Source organism: Callorhinus ursinus, unplaced genomic scaffold (assembly GCF_003265705.2).
Source record: "Callorhinus ursinus isolate GAN/ISIS: 27379988/994484 unplaced genomic scaffold, GSC_fseal_2.0 scaffold2, whole genome shotgun sequence".
NCBI lineage: Eukaryota > Metazoa > Chordata > Mammalia > Carnivora > Otariidae > Callorhinus > Callorhinus ursinus.
This window is the reverse complement of record NW_027397064.1, coordinates 88,943,620-88,964,627: the sequence shown is the minus strand read 5'-3', so window position 1 is coordinate 88,964,627 and position 21,008 is coordinate 88,943,620. Positions and strand designations below refer to the sequence as shown.

The 21,008-nt window shown below is 37.5% G+C and overlaps 1 protein-coding gene across 7 annotated transcripts in view; it reads left to right on the top strand.

The window, feature by feature from the left end:
• HNMT (histamine N-methyltransferase) overlaps positions 1-21,008 on the top strand; it is a 156,239-nt gene that overhangs the window by 18,471 nt on the left and 116,760 nt on the right. The window contains exons 2-4 of one of the 7 annotated variants that reach the window (XM_025856682.2): positions 4,908-4,947; positions 6,481-6,627; positions 16,862-16,914. In XM_025856682.2, coding sequence (XP_025712467.1) covers positions 6,491-6,627; positions 16,862-16,914 — 190 coding nt within the window. In that variant the 5' untranslated portion in view covers positions 4,908-4,947; positions 6,481-6,490. Of the gene's footprint in view, positions 1-4,907; positions 4,948-5,913; positions 6,007-6,053; positions 6,628-16,861; positions 16,915-21,008 lie in introns of those variants that run through there. The other 6 variants (XM_025856674.2, XM_073884480.1, XM_073884479.1 and 3 more) reach the window with 6 other exon arrangements.

Below are 21,008 nucleotides of genomic sequence, written 5' to 3'. Positions count from 1 at the left end.
AAACAACATGAACTTGAATCCAGATTCTTTTCTCATGAGTTATAGATGGGGTGGGAGGGATGGGGTGGCTGGGTGATAGACATTGGGGAGGGTATGTGCTACGGTGAGCACTGTGAATTGTGCAAGACTGTTGAATCACAGATCTGTACTTCTGAAACAAATAACGCAACATATTTTAAGAAAAAAGAAAAAGAAGAATATAACAGGAGAGGAAGAAAAGGGGAGTATGTCAGAGGGGGAGACGAACCATGAGAGATGATGGACTCTGAAAAACAAACTGAGGGTTCTAGAGGGGAGGGGGGAGGGGGATGGGTTTTCCTGGTGATGGGTATTGAGGAGGGCACGTTCTGCATGGAGCACTGGGTGTTATGAACAAACAATGAATCATGGAACACTGCACCAAAAACTAATGATGTAATATATGGTGATTAACATAACAATAAAAAAATTAAAAAAAAATAAAGGGAAATAAACAAAATGCAGAATCATACCTATAAATATAGAGAAGTAACTGATGGCTGCCAGAAGGGAGGGGCGTGAAGGTTGGAAAAATGGGTGAAGGGAACAGGGAGATACAGGCTTCCAGGTATGTCAAGAATAAGTCACAGGAATAAAATATACACCATAAGTAATATAGTCAATGATATTGTAATAGTGTTTCAGGATTTCTTTTCCTTTGGTGCCCATGGTTCTTGGTCAGGCCACTTTGAAGAATGAAGAGGTAGACCAGACAAAGAGTGGCGGGCAGCAAAGCAAAGTTTATTGAGGGACAATACAAAGCTCCTGAATAGGGAGGGGGCCCGAGAGGGTTGCCCTTAGGGCTTCCAAGTCTAGGGGTTTTTATGAGAATGTTGGCGGGCTGTTTTAATCTGATTAAGCCTCCTTGCACCTGTCACCCAATCAGGTTTTTGCCCACCACTCATCTACTTATCAGGTAGTTGTTCATGTGGGAAAGGGTGGAGGGCTCCTTACATGATGATATAGAATAACAAGATGGGGTCTTCTTCCTTTTAAGGGTAGTTTCCTCTCGGGATGGGATCCCCTTGTCTCTGTCTGCCTTTCTTGCGACTATCCTCAATTAATAGAGATATAACAGGACAGATGGCAGATACCCTCGTGGTGAATACAGCAAAATGTATAAACTTGTCAAATCACTGCGTTGTACACCTAAAACTAATGTAACATTGCATGTCAGCGAAACTCAAATAAAAAATTAAAAAATAAATAAATAAAAAAGAATAAACAAGGGAAATCCTTTGCTTTTTGACCTAGCATGGATAGTACTATATTAATTTGTGGTAGGACGAATACAGAATTACTCTACTTTTTGTTTGTTCCAGAGTTCTCTAACATGGAAAATAATCAAGTTGAAAAGGTACAAAGTGGTAAGAAGTAGTATGATATAATTTTTTAAAAAATGGTCCATGGAGTTAAACAACATGAACTTGAATCCAGATTCTTTTCTCATGAGTTATAGATTTTGTACAACTTATTTGTTCTGAGTCTTGCTTGATGATAACAATCGTTCCATTCCCAGAGGATTAAGAGTATTACGAGATAATGTGTGAAAGGCACTTTGACACAGTAACAGCATAATATATGGTAGGTTAAAGAGGACAGAAGCCCCAAAGAGGTAAGAGAACATCTAAGAATTCTAATTAAGATAATCATTCAAAGCCCAGAAGAATCACATCCCAATGTACTGAAATAATTTATAAGAGCAATAATGATGTTATTTTGCCAGTAACCTTTGAGAAGTCGTGGCAAATGATAGATTGCTAGACTAATGCCCCAATTTTCAAGAAAGAGGGGAAAAGAGGATTCTTAAAATTTAGTAATTCCAACCAGCCTGCTAGATGTTTTAATCCCCAGGGACATTCCAGATTCATTAGGGATTATGAAGCAGATATTCTATTTGTAATTTTAAAAGGAAGTTGTGATTGCTGAAACCAGCATTTAGTCAAGTGCAAGTCATGCTGAAAGCAACAAGATTTTCCTTTTTTTGGAGGGGGTGAAAGACTACTCAGAGAAATGCCCAAATGCCAGAGACATGGTGTATCTGCATTTCAACAGGGCCTGTGACAAAGGTTTCATGAAGCTTTAATATGTTAATGGGCATTATGACCATCAGAGGAATCTATTGAACTCATTTTTTTTGTAAAGCATCTAGTAACATCTGAAAGAACTCGGGTTGGGCAGAACACGAGGGAAATATTAGTTTAGTCTAACCTGGACAGTAACAATCTGTCTGGCTAGGCAACTTTTGGGATATTGTGTTTATTTCCAGACACCATTTTTTTTTTAAAGAAACCCTGACATACTAGTCTGTCCAAAGGAGGAAACTAGCACAGTGGATTATGTAAGGCTATACTGGAAATGGTATAATTAGTAACTGTTATGGACCAACTATTTGTATACTCACCAAATCATATGTTGAAATCTTAACCCCCAATGTTATGGTATTAGGAGGTGGGGGCCTTTGGAGAGTGATTAGGTCATGAGTACAGAGCCCTCATGAGCAAGAGCAGTGCTCTTATAAAAGAGATTCCAGAGTTTTCTTGTCCTTTCTGCCATGTGAAGAGTCAGTAAGAAAATGATTGTTTAAGAACCAGAAAATGGGCCTTCACCAGATTCTGAATCTGCCAGCACGTTGAGTTTAGACTTCCCAACCTGCAGAATTCTGAGAAATAAATGCCTGCTTTTTAAGCTACTTAGTGCATTTCTGTGATAACAGTCCAAATAGACTAAGAATTATGGAACTATGAAAGAGATACCTTTGGGAGTAGGGCTATCCTATGAGCCAGTTTCAAATTTTTCTTCTTTTTTTAAAATTAATTAATTAATTAAATTTTTAAAGATTTTATTTATTTATTTGGCAGAGAGAGAAAGAGAGAGAGCACGAGCAGGGAGAGCGGCAGGCAGAGGGAGAGGGAGAAGCAGGCTCCCCGCCGAGCAGAAAGCCCGATGTGGGGCTCGGTCCCAGATCATGACCTGAGTCGAAGGCAGACGCTTAATTGACTGAGCCACCCAGAAGCTCTCAAATTTTTCAATAGGTGTTACATGGGGAAGAAATTAGAATCGTTCCATTTAGATTAAGCAGCCAGAGACGGGAGTACCATGTACAAGTTATAAGGAGGCAGATTTGGGCTGAACGTAGAGTTTATGAGAACACTGGTTTGGGGATCTGACAGATTAGAATTAGATTCCCAGTCCTGCCCTTTCCTTTCTAGGCATCCTTGAGCAAAGGACCCAACCTCTTGGGGCGCCTGGGTGGCTCAATTGTTAATCGTCTGCCTTTGGCTCAGGGTCCTGGGATCCAGCCCCACATCGGGCTTTCTACTCCGCGGGGAGCCTGCTTCTCCCTCTCCCTCTGCCTGCCGCTTCCCCTGCTTGTGCTCTCTCTCTGTCAAATAAATAAATAAAATCTTTAAAAAAAGAAAAAAAGGACCCAACCTCTTGGGATCTCAGTTTTCTCATCTGTCATATAGGCAAGCCCACAGAGCTGCTGCAAAGTGAAAAATCCTACACTAAGTTAAAAAAGACCCACACAATTCCTGGCACATAATAAGAACTCAATAAGTGGAATTACAGTTTTATTAATAACAGTTAGAATTGCCCAATCATGTAAAGGAGGAAGAATAACTGATGGTGGAGAGTATCTCAATAGTGAAAGTGATCAAGCACAATTTTAATCTTTTAAAATAACTGAAAGCCTACTGTGAGCAGTTATGACTCAGTCCCTGTCCTTATTAGCTAGCCATCACATAGGGCCTAGCAGGGGAGAGAAGGCAAGTGCATTAACAAACCATAACACAAGGACAAATGCCATCAAAGCTGTAAGAGGCTCAGAAATTAAGAGCACACTGCTAAGCCTTTTGAGGGAAATATGGAAGGCTTCATGGAAATGGTAGCCCGTGAGGAGTGGGAACATTTTCGGTGGGTGGGGTCAGAGGAGAAGCAGAGCATTACTCATGTAGGGGCTGCTACATCGAGAAGCTGTAGGCAGGAAAGCACAGGGATGTATCCAGAGAAGCAGCATGGTTTGAAGGGATGCACTCACAAGCCTTAAAGGAAAATGAAACACAAGTCTGGATGATTTGGGGTATGGGAGTCAAAGAATAAGGCTCGGACTTAAGTTGGGGTACAGTGGAGAGACAGTACACATTTGAGGGGAGAAGAGTGACTTTATCATTACTGTGCTTTAGAACACTGAGTTTGGCAGTGGCCATACAATTCGCTAGGATCAGTGTGACTCCTAAGACAGGGAAGCCAGTATGAAAATAGCGCAGGAGATGAAAAAAAAAAGGAGGATTTCAAGTAGGATAGAAGCCATGAGAAGGGGGATGAAATCCCAAAGGAGACATGAATGAAGAGCAGACTGTTGAGGAAGGTTTGGCAAGGGGCCAGATGATGGTCTCAGGTGAAGAGTGAGTTTTAGTTAACAGTAGCTTTTAGTAGGAACTTTTGAAGGTAAGGTCAATGCCATTTCTTCACGACCAAGTATCACACAGTATACCCTTACTAAATATTTGTTAAAGTAGATGAATCCGTGAATGAATGATTTGGATTAGATCTAAACGGAAGGGTGGGAGATGGTAATGAAGAACCAGAAGCTTGTGAGAGTCAGTTTGAGGAAGACGAGGCTGGTTGGAGAGACACGGGAGTTAAGTAGCATATGTTTGTCTGTCTGTCTGTCTGTAGTCCTAGGAGCTAAGTTAGGGCCTGTGGGCCAAATCCAGCCCAGCACCTTGTTTCCATACAGCCCTTGAGCAAAGAATAACTGTTACATCTGTCAATGACTGGAGAAAATCCAAAGCATATTTCATGACATGTGAAAATGATATGAAACTCAATTTTCAGTGTCTGTAAATAAAATGGCAACTTTTTTTGTTGTTTTCTTATTACAGAAGGGACCAGCCTGCCCCTTACAGGAGCAGTAAGCATCTGGTAAGCATGGCTATGAACGTTATCTGTAGAATTCTCATTACAACCCCATGAGATTTAATTCATTGTTCCCATTTTACTGATGAGCAAACAGAAAGTTATGTTTCAGCCAAGGTCACACAGTTTCACACTATACCCACAGCAATCCGCTTTTCCAGATTTCCCATTTTCTCCTAGGGCAAAGGCACAGCTCTAAGAGTAGTGTGACCATGAAGTGCTTAGAAAAGAGTGTTTGGGAGCGTTGAATGCTTGGACAGTTTTGGAACTGAATGGCTTAGGCAGACACAGTTCTAAGAGATGTATATGAACTAACTCATTAATTCTTGTAACTCTTCCATGAGATGGATACTGTTATTAACATCCTATGCTGGAGGAGTGGTTTTCTTTCCTTCTTTTAAAAAGAGATTTTATTTATTTTGAAAGAGTGTGAGAGAGAGAGCACAATCAGAGAGGAGAGGGGGACCAAGGGAGAGGGAGAAGCAGACTCCCCGCTGAGCGGGGGGTCCGATGTGGGACTCGATCCCGGGACTCCAGGATCATGACCTGAGCCGAAAGCAGTCGCTTAATCAACTGAGCCACCCAGGCGCCCTGGGAATGGCCTTCTTTAACACCACTTCCCGGGTAAAAAGTCCAGCATGTAGATATTCTAACACTTTGGATTTTTGACTGGTGACAACACTGGGCCACCAGAGGCTCGTCCAACCCTAAGTATCTAAAGATTCCTTGTTCAGAAGCACTTCGGGAATGATTCCTACAGACTCGGCTGGCTTTTACCCTTTCTCCTGCATTTGTGCCCTAAGAGTCTTCTCTCATTTCCTTCATTGCCCCCCAAGCAGGCTTCTCAGACCTTCTAGTTCATAGTTCCTCCCTGATAGTTTATGCTAAAGAGACTCCCTTTACAACACAACACAACCAATCAGCGTTTGAAGAGATGCAGCCAATCAGTGTAAAGTTCAAGTACTGAGAAGGGGCAAGGCAAGAAATTCTCCTGTAGAAAGCATGGAGGCAGGCAGAGGACAGTCTTCTGTCAAAGATTTCAGCAGGGGTAGATTTCTGAAAGTGGTCTGTAGCCTTTTACGTGGGTGTTAATCCCTGTGTTTGTCGCCTTTGGCCCTTAAAGCAGCCGGGGTCCCACTTGGAATTTAAATTTACTGCTAGTTGCTGCTCGCCAAACAGGAAATGATTAGAATCCAGTCTGGTTTTTTGGCTTTCTGAACTTCAGGCGTTAAAAAAACAAGTTTTAGCAGTGGATTTATTGCTTTGCTTTACCACCTCCCTTTCTTACAAAACAACAGTGTAGGGGTTAAAGTAGCAGCGCAAAGTCCTGTACAAATGACTGACGTAATGAGATTTGCACAGCCGCCTTCCGTGCCTGTTAAATTCAAAGCACGGTTTTTTTTGTTTTGTTTTGTTTTGTTTTGTTTTGTTTTGTTTTGCTGGGGAGGGAGGGTAGGAATTGTGGCGGTGAGGAGAAAAAATAAGGAACTGGGAAGAAAAGGAGGGGAAGTTAAAACTTCCTTCTCTGTCTTCCATCAGAAAACCAAACATGGCATCTTCCATGAGGAGCTTGTTTTCTGACCACAACAGATACGTTGAATCTTTTCGGAGGTTTCTCAACAGTTCCACGGAACACCAGTGCATGCAGGAATTCATGGACAAGAAGCTGCCAGGCATAATAGCAAGGTAACAAAAACGGACGTTTTTGTCAAAGAGACAAGCCTCGGGCTCCTTGTGTGCAATGACAGATGGGTCGAGCCCAGCCCTGCAGGCTGGGCGCGGGGATAAGAAGGAGCTACTGATAGCAGCTTTCACCCGGCCCTCCTCGGCCCCCAGCGCACCCCCCCACCCCGCACCCCTTCTGCGGTGCTTTAGTTAGATGCCCGCTTTCCACGTTCAAAGGCTCCGGTTCTTCCAGTACTTCCACCTGCGCAGAGATAAGCATTAACCATTTGAAGGCACACATCCATGTTCATTTGGGAAAAGATACTAAATCTTTGAGCTCAGATTTTTCAGCCCTCCTCCAGATTTTACATTTCAAAAAAGTCCCAAATGCAGAGTCTAGTATTCTTTTCATTAGAATAAAATATAAATAATTACCAAATACTCTTTGCCTCTGAGGATTGAGGAGTGGGTACTTCTCAGTTCTCCTAATATCCATTTAAATTCATTTCCTTATCCATATTCTTATAGTTATCACTCTCAAAAAAAATTGTCTTTTCCTTTCAACTTAATATTAGCAGTGTGGTTCTTCAAAAAAAAAAAAGGCATTTTCCCATTATCAGTGAAACTCACTAGTTCTTGTCCTTCTTGCAGACTTCTTTTTTTGGTGATTAATGTGTTCAATTTGTGCTAGAGCTGATAAGCATTATGGGAGTAAAAGATTCCACAAGCTGAGGATGATCAAATCACCTATCTGGGGGTGGATTGCTGTAACATACTCTGCTTCAGGAAATAATGATAGAAAACTGGGAATAAATGACTGAGTGTGGATCCAATTTGCAACAGCAAAGAAAACTGATATTTTATCTTTTGCTGGATTTCTCTACTGTAGGCCTGAAATTCTTTCACTGGGATAGTACCCCTGCCTGATGAAAGCAGGCATTGTTAGATGTGTATGGAATTCTATTTCCCTTTATATTTCTTATGGTTCAGTTATATAATTTATTAATAATTAGTAAGTATTAGAACAATGATGCCAAAATCAAAGCATACAGCAAATACAGATAACTTCTTATCTAGGAACTAATAATTTACTTCTATGGGTCTTTTTGTTCATTTCTAAAATTAAAGGAAATGAGTTAATTTCCGAAGTCTTTTACAGTCCTAAAGGTCTGTGCTCAGGTCTGTAGCTTATCCAGTCCCTTGGTTTTCTTCAGTCATCAGTGGTCTGAAGAGGCACCAGGGATGGATTAAATATTATGAATGATGATGACCCCTATCTTCATGGGGTACACAATCCGGTTAGAAATACTGAATGTAGCATTTGTGAAAGACTAAAGAACTTTCAAAAACATAACTAAATTAGGATTGCAGTGGTTAAAAAAAAAAAAAAACAAAAAAAAAAAAAACAACTGGCTCCTAGCCCTACTCACTCCCATCTCTGACTCCTCCAACTCTTCAGAAGCAACCACTTTAAATATTCTGAAGTATTTTAGTTGTTTCTTATGAAATTTTCTTTCCTAATTCTAAATATCATGTTATTCTTACTGTATTAAAATAGCTAAATAAACATATATATTTCCTCCCCTATCATGTCAGTATATTTATATCAAAATTTTCGGTTCAATAATTTGAATGTTTATATCATTTGCCTATGTACATATCATACATAATTGAATGATACGTTGTATTACAATCACATTTCTTTTCAGGTACTTTTTGTTTTTCCTAGAGTTAACTATTGTTTTGATTTTAGTTTCTTTTCTTAGTTTTCTATATACCTGTCACTACTTGGACCCCAAGCAGAAGTATTAATCTTCTCTCAATATAGTCCAACAAATCAAGTCATCTGTTAATTTTTCCTCATGGGAACATCTTTTCCAGTCTGCGGTGAATTGCTGGTAATCTGCCATACAGTTATTGATAAGAGAATTTATTTCACCTTCTAGAAATTCTCTTGCCCTCTCTGCAGTATTAAATTCCCTGATTCTGGATCTCATGTCATTTAGACTTTTCTTCTTCTTCTCCTTCTCCTTCTCCTTTTTTTTTTTTTTTAAGATTTTATTTATTTATTTGAGAGAGAGAGAATGAGAGATAGAGAGCACGAGAGGGAAGAGGGTCAGAGGGAGAAGCAGACTCCCTGCTGAGCAGGGAGCCCGATGTGGGACTCGATCCTGGGACTCCAGGATCATGACCTGAGCCGAAGGCAGTCGCTTAACCAACTGGGCCACCCAGGTGCCCCTCTCCTTCTCCTTTTGTCCTTTAAGAGCTTCCCAAGAAAGAGTGCATGAAAAATAAACTTTTGAGATTTTGTATGTTTAAAAGTGCCTTCAATCTGTGGTCATCTTTATTTGATAGTAATTTCTGTCCTGAAATGATATTATATTAGAAATTTAAAGGTACGTTTCCATTGTCTTTTAGCAACTAGAGTTTCCATTGAGAAATCCAATGTTCTTCAAATTGCTCGTGTTTGGCTTGTGACCTTTTTTTGTTTTTGTTTTCCCTACTTAGAAGTTTTAAGGATGTTCTATCTAGTATTATGAAATTCTAAGATGAGTTGTGGTGTGGGACTTTTTTACACTTTTTTTTTTTAAGATTTTGTTTATTTGTCAGAGAGAGAAAGAGAACACAAGCAGGGGGAGTGGCAGGCAGAGGGAGAAGCAGGCTCCCCACTGAGCAGGAAGCCCAAGGTGGGATGTGATCCCAGGACCGTGGGATCATGACCTGAGCCAAAGGCAGATGCTTAACCAACTGAGCCACCCAGGCATCCCTTTTTCAGACATTTTTGTGGGTAGTCCATGGGCCATTTCAATCAAGATTCAGATCTTTCATTTCAGGGAAATTTTGGTATTACTCTATCATCCCTTCTCTCTGATTTTCTTTCTGGAAGTTCTATTCATCAAACACCAGACCTCCTGAATTAATTCTCTAATTTTCTTATATATCCACTTTTTACAATTTTTATCTTACAGCCCTTCTATTAATTTTTTACTATTATATTTTTAATTTTCAAAAGTGGTCTTTTTTATAGCCTGTTCATGTAAGACCTTTTTTATCTGTTATAAAAGTTTCCCCTGTTCTCTGCATGTTTCTTCTGAGTGCTCTTTTTCTGTTTCTTTTGGTCTCTCTCATGTTAGGGGAGCTCCCTAGCTACCTGATATGATTTGATTGTCCATCCAATCAATAGTGAGACACTAAAAAGGTGTTCAGATCCTCTTTGTGTATGTAAGTGAAGTTTGTTCACTGAGGGGGTGAGTGGGTGGCTCGCTATAGCAATTGGATGTGGACTCAGTTGTTTGTTGGGAGATTCTCAGATGTCAATATTGTAAGTTTATTCAGCAAGATGGTTTGTTTCCTTGGAGAAACAATCCCCATCTGGAGGTAAGGTGTGAGGTGGGGAGAGTTCCAGTATATCGCTGTAAATAATAAACTTTGTTGTTGATGTTGTTATATGTTATGCATTTAGATCCTTGACTGGAAAATAGTAAGTTTTCAATAATTATTAATCATAATATATGAAGTGAGTTCATAATAGTGTCTAATTCATAGAAAAGTTGTGAATATTCAAAAAGTGAAATCACTTAGCTGTGGCTGGAATAATAACAATTGCTAATATATGTTGAGTGCTTGTCATGTGCAGACACATTTCTAAGAGATTTACATGAATTAAATCATTTAATCCCCACAACTGTTCCTTAAACTAGATACTATTATTACAATTCTACACAGTAGGTGATACTATTATCCTACTTCATAGGTAATAAAGATGCAGAGAAATTAAATAACTTGCTTAAGGATAATGTACGAGTAGGATAGGACTTCAACCTTGATGTTGTGCTCCATAGCTTCACTATGCTATCTACAGATATAAAGCAGTTTTAAGAATTAACCAAGAGCATAGATAGGGATGGTTGTATTAGGACTATGATTATGAGTGGGAAAATAATTAGAACTAAGGAAGGCAATTCATTCATAGGTGTCCTTGAATCTATCCTTTCCAGTTCCTTAAGAACTTGTTTAAATCTGTTTTTGTTCTACTACTCTGTCCAGGCTCTCTCACTTCAGGGGAAAAAAAAAAACAAAAACAAAAACACAAAAAAACAAAAGACAAAGCTAGAGTCCAAATAAACAAACACGACTCTTTCAGTTCGGGTTTCCCCTTTCCATTCTCACTCTTTCATTATATTTCCACAATCTCTAGATCTTCTTTCTCTTTTTTTTTTTTAAAGATTTTATTTTATTATTTATTTAAGAGAGAGAGAATGAGAGATAGAGAGCACAAGAGGGAAGAGGGTCAGAGGGAGAAGCAGACTCCCCGCAGAGCAGGGAGCCTGATGTGGGACTCGATCCCGGGACTCCAGGATCATGACCTGAGCTGAAGGCAGTTGCTTAACCAACTGAGCCACCCAGACGCCCTAGATCTTCTTTCTCTTTATTCACTTTTAATCTCACTGCCATCTGACTTTTGACCTCAACCTTTTAAAACTATCATCAAAGACACTCATATTGCCAAATCCAATGGAGATGATTCCTCCTTTATGTTTTGGTAGTACACTCTGTTACTGTTAACACTACCAGTGGCTTTCTCTTTCTCTAATTCTATCCTCTCTGAGCTTTACTGTTTTCCTCTTTGTCCCCTTTGTGTGTTCCCCATAGTCCAGGGACTTTTAAAAGTTGGCATTACATCATTATCCCACAGCTTGTCAAATTCTTTGCAATATGCTTGGGTGATAGACTCTAGTCTCCTAGTTTTGACCATAGCTTTATGATGCTAACTCTCCAGAATACATCATTGACCCTGATCTGTCTCCCACTCAACTTAAATCTTGCATATCCAAATGTCTGTAGAATTCAGATTTGTTAAAAAGGAAAAACAAAACAAAATACCCTGACAAAACACAAACTTGCCATCAAACTATATTCTCCAGCTTCCTTTTTCTCACCATATGCCGTCATCCAAGCTGGAAAGTAGTCAGTCATAATACCCTTCCCCCTTTTATTAATATCAATCAAAAGCAAGTCCTGCTGTTACCTCTCAGTAAATCAATCCCATTCCATTTTTGTACTAGAACCATAATACTGGGCTCTATTTTTTTCTTTAGTTTTAATCCAAGTATAGTTGATATACCATATTGTTTCAGGTGTGTAACATAGTGATTCCACAATCATATACATTATAAAATGCTCACCACAATAAGTATAGTTGCTGTTTGTCACCATACATTATTACAGTATTATTGACTAAATTCCTTATCTTGAACATGCATTCTCACAGCTTATTTATTTTATAACTGGACATTTGTACCATTTAAACCCCTATGCCTATTTCACCCATCACCTCACTCCCCTCCCTCTGGCAACCATGTTTGTTTTCTGTATTTATGAGCCTGTTTGGTTTTTTTTGTTGTTGTTGTCAATGTTTATTTGTTAGTTTTGTTTTCTAGATCTGACATATATGTGAAATTATATGGCATTTATCTTACTCTGTCTGACTTATTTCACTTAGAATACCCTCTAAGTCCATCCGTGTTGTCACAAATGGCAAGTAATATCCCATTTTGTATATATATATCACAATTTTCTCCATTCATCCATTCACACTTAGGTTGCTTCCATATCTTGGCTATTATAAATAATGGTTCAATAAACATAAATCTTTCACCTCCTTGTTTAAATTTATTCTGAAATATTTTATTCTTTTTAATGCAATTGTAAATGGGATTGCTTTCTTGATTTCTCTTTCTGCTCATTTGTTACTGGTGTACAGAAATGGAACAGATTTTTGTATTTCATTTTGGATCTTGCAACTTTACTGAATTTATTTTATACTTCTAATAATTTTTTACTGAGTCTTTAGGGTTTTGTACATATGGTATCCTATCTATAAATAGTGACAGTTTAACGTTTTCCTTACCAACTTGGATGCCTTTTATTTCTTTTTCTTGTCTGATTGCTGTGGCTAGGACTTCAGTAGTATGTTGAACAAAAGTGGTAAGAGTGGACATCCTTGTCTTGCTCCTGACCTTCGAGGAAAAGCTTTTAGCTTTTCACCAGAGTATGATGCTAGCTGTGGGTTTTTCCTATATGGACTTTGTTATGTTAAGCTATGTTCCCTTTAAGCCCACTCTGTTGGGAGTTTTAATCATGAATAGATGCTCAATTTTGTCAAATGCTTTTTTGCATCTAATGAGATGATCATATGATTTTTGTCCTTCATTTTGTTAATTTGATATATCACATTGATTGATTAGCAGATATTGAACCATCCTTGTATTCCAGTATAAACCACACTTGATTGTGGTGAATGATGCTTTTAATGTGTTGTTGAATTTGGTTTCCTAATATTTTGTTGAAAATTTATGCATCTATGTTGGATATTGGTCTGTAATTTTTTTTCTAAATTTTTTAGTATCTTTATCTCATTTTGGTATCAGGGTTATGCTGGCCCCACAAAATGAATTTGAAAGCATTACTTCCTCTTCCATTTTTTGAAATAGTTTGGGAAGAATAGGTATTAACTCTTCTTTAAATGTTTGGTAGAATTCTTCTGTGAATCCCTCTAGTCCTGAACTTTTGTTTGTTGGAAGTTTTTGATTACTGATTCAATTTTGTCAATAGTAATCTGCCTCTTCAGATTTTTCTATTTATTCCTGATTCAGTCTTAGAAGATTGTATTTTTCTAGGAATTTATCCATTTCTTCTATTTCTCGGTGTATAATTTATTGGCATATAATTTTTCATAGTAGTTTCTTATGATCCTTTGTATTTCTGTGGTGTCAGTTGTAACTTCTCTTTCATTTCTGATTTGAGTCCTCTCTCTACTTTTCTTAATGAATCTGGCTAAAGGTTTATGAGTTGTTTAACTTTTCAGAGAACCAGCTCTTGGTTTCACTGATCTTTCCTATTGTTTTTTCAGTCATTATTTCATTTATTTCCTTTTCGATCTTTATTATTTCCTTCCTACTAACTTTGAGCTTCATTTATCCTTTTTCCAGTCTTTTAGATGTATGATTAGATTGTTTATGTGATATTTTTCTTCTTTCTTAGGTAGACCTGTATCACTATAAACTTCCCTTTTAGAAATGCATTTGCTGCATTCCAGACATTTTGCACTGCTATGTTTCCATTTTTATTTGTCTCCAGGTATTTTTTTTTTAATTTGCTCTTTGATTTTTTAGTTGACCCATTGGTTTTTTTAGTAGCATGCTATTTAGCCTCCATTTGTTTCCTTTTTTTACCTTGTAATTGATTTCTAGTTTCATATTGTGATCTTTTCTGATGTTTGATACAATTTCAATTCTCTTAAGTTTACTGATACAAGTTTGTGGCCTAACATGTGATCTATCTTAGGGAATGTCCATATGCACTTGAAAAAAATGTGTATTCTGCTGTTTTTGAATAGAATGTTCTGTACGTATCTGTTAAGTTCATCTGTTCTAATGTATTGTTCAAAGCCACTGTTTGCTTATTAATTTTCTGCCAGGATGATCTATCCATTGATGTAAATGGGATGTAAAGTCCCCTACTATTATTGTGTTACTGTTGCTTCTTTATGTCTGATATTTGCTTTATATATTTAGGTGCCTCTATGATGGGTGAATAAATATTTACGATTGTTGATAATTGTTTTTGTAGTTTTTCTCTCTTTTGCTCTTGCTCTATTGCCATGTGATTTGATGACTTTCTTTAGTGTAATGCTTGGATTCCTTTCTCTTTATTTTTTGTGTATCTATTAATAGGTTTTTGTTTTGTGGTTACTATGAGGTTCACATATAACATCCTATGTATATAGCAGTCTATATTAAGTCTGTGGTTGCTTAAATTCAAACACATTTTAAAATAAAAACATTTTTACTCCCCCTCCATGTTTTATATATATGTCATATTTTACATCTTTTTATTCTGTGTAATCCATAACTAATTTTTGTAGCTAGAATTTATTTCACTACTTTTGTGTTTTATCCTTCATCCTAGCTTTATTTGATTTTTACCAGTGAATTTTTTTTCCTTTCATAATTTTCTTATTTCTAGTTATGGCTTTTTCTTTTCCACATAAAAAAAAATCCCTTTAACATTTCTTGTGAATCTGGTTTAGTGGTGATGAACTCCTTTAATTTCTGTTTGTCTGGGAAACTCTTTATCTCTCCTCTGATTCTGAATGTTTATCTTGCAGGTAAATTACTCTTGGCTGTAGGCTTTTTTTTTTTTTTCCTTTCAGCTTTGAATATATCATGCCGCTGTCTTCTGGCCTGGAAAATTTCTGGTGAAAAATCAGGTTATAGCCTTATGGGATTTCCCCTGTACATAACTGCTTTCTTTTCTCTTGCTGCTTTTAAGATTTTCATGTTATCTTTAATTTTTGGCATTTTAATTATTATGTATCTTGGTGTAGACCTCCTCTGGTTCATCTTGTTTGGGGCTCTCTGTGACTCCTGGAACTGCTCCCTTTCACAGGTTGGTGAAGTTTTCAGCAATTATTTCGTGAAGTAAATTTTCTGCCCCTTCTTTTCCTTCTGGCGCCCCTGTAATACAAATGTTAGTACACTTGATGTACAGATGTCCCTTAACCTATTCTCATTTTTTTGAAAATTCCTTTTTCTTTTTGCTGTTCAACTTGGGTGCTTTCCACTATCCTGACCTCCAGATTGCTGATCTCTTCTTCTGCATCCTCTAATGTGCTGTTGATTCCCTCTAGTATATTTTTCAGTTCAGTTACTGTATTCTTTAGCTTTGATTAGTTCTTTTTTACATTTACTGTCTCTTCACTGAAGTTCTCATGAAGTTCATCCACTCTTCTTCCAAATCTGGTGAGCATCTTTATAAACATTACTCTCGTTTCTTCATCAGGTACCTTGCTTATCTGTTTTGTTTAGTTCTTTTTCTGATTTTTGTCTTGTTCTTTTGTTTGGAACATATTCCTGTGTCTTCTAATTTTATATGACTCTCTGTTTATTTCTATGCATTAGTTGGTCTGCTATATCTCATGGTCTTGAAAGTCATTGTCTTATGTAGAAGGCATCTTGTGAGGCTCAGTAGAGCAATGCCCCCATTCCCAGAACCAGGTGCTCCAGGGGTGTCCCTTGTGTGAGCAAGCAGTAGACAGAGAGTGTCAACATTGTCTCCTACCAGCATCCAACTAGCCAGACTGAAAAAGGGCAAGAAAAATGATGCCTGCCAGCACTTTCATTCCTGGAGAAAGCTTCTATAGATCCCTGCCCCTCCAGCACAAATCCCAAGATTAGTCAATCAATTTCCTTCCTACATGTCCAGGTACTTTTCAAACTTCTGTTTCTGTACTGGGTTCTGATTGAGTGATGTTGTATGCTGGCATTTTAAGAACAGAGTCTCTGTTTCCTAGAGCCTGGCTCTCCTGGAGTTAATTCCTGCTGATTTTCAAAGCCAGATGTTATGAAGGCTTGTCTTCCTGGTACAGGTTTCTATAACAGGGGGTGCCTCAGATGGGGCTTCACCCCCTCACTCCTTAGGAAGTCTCTCCATGCTTTTGAGATCCCTCCAGCCTGTAGTTGCCATGCTGGGGGTTTGCTTCCTACCACATCTCTACATCTCTACCCCTCCTACTTTTCTTGATATGGCTTCTCTATGTCTTTAGCTGTGGAATATCTGTTCTGCTAGTCTTCAGGTTGTTTTCAGGGTGAGTTGCATTATATGTCACTGTGGCCTCAGTATGTCTGTGGGAGGAGATGAGTTCAGGGTCCTCCTACTCTGCCATCTTTCCCTTCTCTTAATACTGAGCTTTATTATCTCACATTTTAACTTGAGAGCAAAGTAGTGTTTTATTCATTTTTATATCCCCAATGCTAAATATAGACACATAATAAATGTTTAATAAACATTTGTTCATTGAAAGGAAGTTAGCAAGAAAGAAGGCAGATATACAGTGTGAATCACCTTAACCTCCTCCCATCTATAACGGATGGCTTATTAGATCACTAGACTCAAAGGCTCACTTTATCTGTTCTTGTTCTCCAAACAATCTCTAAACAAATGGCATTTCCTATCTCTGAAATGTTTATAGTGCTGTTTCTAAAAGTCTCCCAGTTGAAAATCATTAATGAGTGGAACCTATTTTCTAAAGATTTCTAAACACAGCAGTGTAACTACTGACATGAGTGTGACCTTTCATGTTGGCCTAGTTTTTATTCATTATAATTTGTTTGTTCTCTTCAACTAGACTTTATAATCAGATTTTACAAAGCACATAGCATATTTTTCTTAAATGACATATTTTTTTTTTCAGGATTGGTGATAGAAAATCAGAAATTAAGATTCTAAGCATTGGCGGAGGTGCAGGTATGAATAACACATTTTTAAAATTTGTATTTCACTCCAAACATCATGCTGTTTGATGGCAATATTGTTCATTCTCTAAGATAACTATTTTTCTTTGTTCTTGGAAGAGATTGGCTTATTAAAACTGGTAAGAGTAGTATCAATTCAACTAAGATTAAGGGCCCCCATAGTTTTATAACACTTAAGACTTAAGCCTTCATTAGTATCTGAAATATGGATAAGATGTGGCTTTTTATTTATTTTTTTAAAGATTTTATTTATTTGACAGGGAGAGAGAGTGAGAGAGAGCGAGAGCACAAGCATGAGCAGGGGGAGCTGGAGAGGAAGAAGCAGGTTCCCCACTGAGCAGGGAGCCCAATGCAGAGCTCAGCCCCAGAACCCTGGAATAATGACCTGAGCTGAAGGCAGATGCTTAACTGACTGAGCCACCCAGGTGCCCCGATGTGGCTTTTTAATACTTTTTTATAAGTGGAAAAACACATAGAGTAACTTTAAGGATAACTTTTATCCAAAATCATTTAATTGTTCACAGTAAAGGAAAATTTCCTAAGATATCCCTTAAGTTTGTGCCACCCAAGTGTGGTCCATGGACTGCTTGCTGGTTTGCAAACTGTTAATGGTTGGAGGAGATAAGAAGCATCCACTGGCATGGAAATCAGTGCACAGTTCCCTTCATTGAGAAACTATAAATATGGTGGAAAATATGTTTAATGAAATAGTTAATTTATACTCTTGTGGCCCTACTCTTTGAGTTGCACTGGCCAAAACTGTTCCCTTCCTCTGATTCAGTTCCCAAACTGCCCTCCAACACACTCCCAAATCCACTTTTATAAGCACTTCATGGTCTCACTACTCTTAGAGCTGTGCTTGTATCCTAGGAGAAAATGGGAAATCTGAAAAGGCAGACTGATGTGGGTGTAGTTTCTGACTCTGCCATTAGAGTGTGAAAATGTGTGACCTTGGCTGGAATATAAGCTTCTGTTTGCTCATCAGTAAAATGGAAACAATGAATTATATATCATATTGTTGTAGTGAGAACTATATAGATAACATTTATATCATACTTAGCATATTGTTACTGCTCCTGTAAGGTACAGGCTGGTCCCTTCTTCAAAAATAAACAAAAAATTTCATCTGCAGACTTTACCTTATATCAAACTCCTGAGTAGTGTTTGATTTCTTTTTAAGTTGCTAATCACCTGGAGATCTGAGTTAGTATATTAATATGTAAAATATAATCATATATATTATTTATATACTCATACCTTTCTTTCTTTCATTATTTTCTTTTGATTAAGTGATAGCTTAGTATTGGTTACCTCCTGGTAACAAGTAGACACTACACTACAACTTGTTATATAGTGTCAAGTGGTAATCCCCTGGGTTTTTCAAGTATAAGTGCTCTAGTGACACATGAGTGAGTTAAATTGTGACCCATGTGAACACAAAGATAACTAAGAGCCCTCTAATGGAATAGAATCACTTGTTTTTAATGTAATCATTTGTTCATTTTTCATATAATATACTGTGATATGATGTAATAAGGGCTAACTATTTAAAATAATTTTTATTTATTATCATCTTCCACCAAAAAAAGAGAAACCAGCAAGGACAAATAATGAACGATATTGTCATGAACAATATTATAGAGATTGTTTAAGCAAAAATACCCTGTCATTGCTTACCGATATTCTAAGTCCTAAGGATTATAAAAGTAAATTCATTTAACCAAGACAGTCCTTACCAGTGAGTTTTGCATATGAGTTTCAGACACCCAACAGGTAATGAGACTATCATTTGATAGTGTCACTTGTGCTTGGACAAGAAGAGAAGCCCAGCAAGGAAAAGTAATTAAAACCAATCTCTATCATGGCCAAGTTAATTGACCTTTCAATATTAAGTTAATTGAATTTCTAATGTAAATTTATCCAGATGCTTATAAGCTATCTAGAGAAAGGAACATTTGGCCTGCACAGTGATTCCTTACATAAAGGTGCACATAGGAGCTAATATAGAGAACTTATCAAAACAAAGGAAGCAACACTTGGAATTTTTCTGACTGAGCTCTAACACTGTATTAATAACAGGCTTTGCCTTGGGTAGAATATGGGTGCCCTTTAAGGTTACTATAAGAAGAACTCCAAGGGAAATTCAAGCTATAGATATTTAGCATCCTCTGCTCAAGTAAATAAGCAATATGAAATAAAAATTGATTTATTTAAAATTCCTAGGTCCACATGTTTCTGGCATGAAAAAGCAGTGCTTTATAGCACTTAGTTAAAGTGCTCACATACCGACTGGGACATGTTTATCTGATAACATGTCATTGCCTAATTGCAAGCACTGGGTAGAAGAACAATATATTATTATACAATGAGGAACTTCCTATCTTTTAGAGAAATGGTCTCCCCACATGTTCTACAATCTATAGCATACCTGAGAGTTTTGCATTATCCTGTGACTTCAGTATCCTTTCAACTCAGTCACTGAACTCCAATCCATGGCAAACAAGGCCATTGGCCCTGTCTAGTACTTGTGCTCAACTCCTATAATGTATCTTACAAGGTTCTACTTCCTTCTTAGCTTATAGACCTCTCTGGTTTCACTGTGTAAATGTTCTCTTCCTGGTTGCCCAGATACCTGCAGATCATTTTCTGCATATCTTTAGTGCAAATATTTTCTTGGCATTCATATTGGTGCTACCACTTCTCCCCACTACAATGAAAAAACAAATAAAAGCAAAGAAACTAAAAACCTCTCTAAATGAAATTGCTGCTTTTATCACTTAATGCTCATATTCTTTGTCAGCTTATTTTTTTTTTCTTTTCAGAAACATGAGCAGGGGGTTACCTATACACACTTTCTGTCTTCTGCTTCTCTTCTGTAGAGGTTGGTGATTGTGTGGAGAGATTCCACTATTTAAGAGAGAATGTAAAGTTTTTGAAACGGATGTTTGGAAATTCAGTTCAGAAGCTGAGCAATTATTAGGGCTCTGAGCAGTTCAAAAGAGAGGAAACTCATGGCAAACTTTTTAATGTCATCTTTAATCTACCACATCAATAAAATACAATTGATAAATAGCACTGCTTTCCATAGATTATATGTTTAATGTTAGGAAAATGTATGAAATAAATATATGAACCCAAAAATTAAGGAGAGGAAATCAAGAGAAAAATATCATGTAGCTTTTATAGAGCCCAAATTGGGAAGTGTAAAGTTGTGTTGTGTACATTGCATGTGTTTGTGCTTTAATGAAACACAAAGCAACTGGAATTGCTTTTATTCAAGGTCTTGAAGTACCCATACCATGTTCATTTCAGCAGTTGTTCTTAGATATTGAGAACAATTGCATTGTATTCTAAGTGTCATAGAATATGCTTCTTGGTTCATCCTCAATGCTGATGCTTGAGCCACCCAATGGGGTGTCATTATTATTTGATTTTTAATGAATATCGTCTTTATGCTAGAAAGTACATAAAGAAAAAAAACATATTCTTTTTGGTAAAGGAGAATGCTAATAATTTACACTGCATGCATTTATGCCTGGAAAAATATTCCAGAAGGCAGTAATGAGCAATGTGTTCTCCTTGCTGTGGGCTCTGTTTAAAGGGGAACCTGCTGTACTGTTCAGTTCTTATGTTCAAATGCCAGAGAGTTTTATAAGGATTAGACAAGACGACAACTCAAATAATCTCATTTTATCCAGCTTTCTACTTCTATTTTTATTAACCTTTTGTGTACTGACTCAATTGCCATAACATATATAATGGTATATATGTTTACTGAAAATTTTTTAAGATTTATTTATTTTAGAGAGAGAGAGAGTGGGGGGAAGTGTAGAGGCAGAGAGAAAAATCCTCAAGCAGACTCCTTGCTAAGCACAGAGCCCCACACAAAGCTCGATCCCAGGACCCTGAGATCATGAACTGAGCCAAAATCGAGTCAGATGCTTAACCAACTGAGCCACCCAGATGCCCCTATAGATGATATTTAGTCAACTGAAGCAACTCACATATGAAATACAGGTAGTATGAATCCTCTCATGACATCTTTTTGGTAATAATTTTGCTGACATATGTTAAGAGCAATTAGGT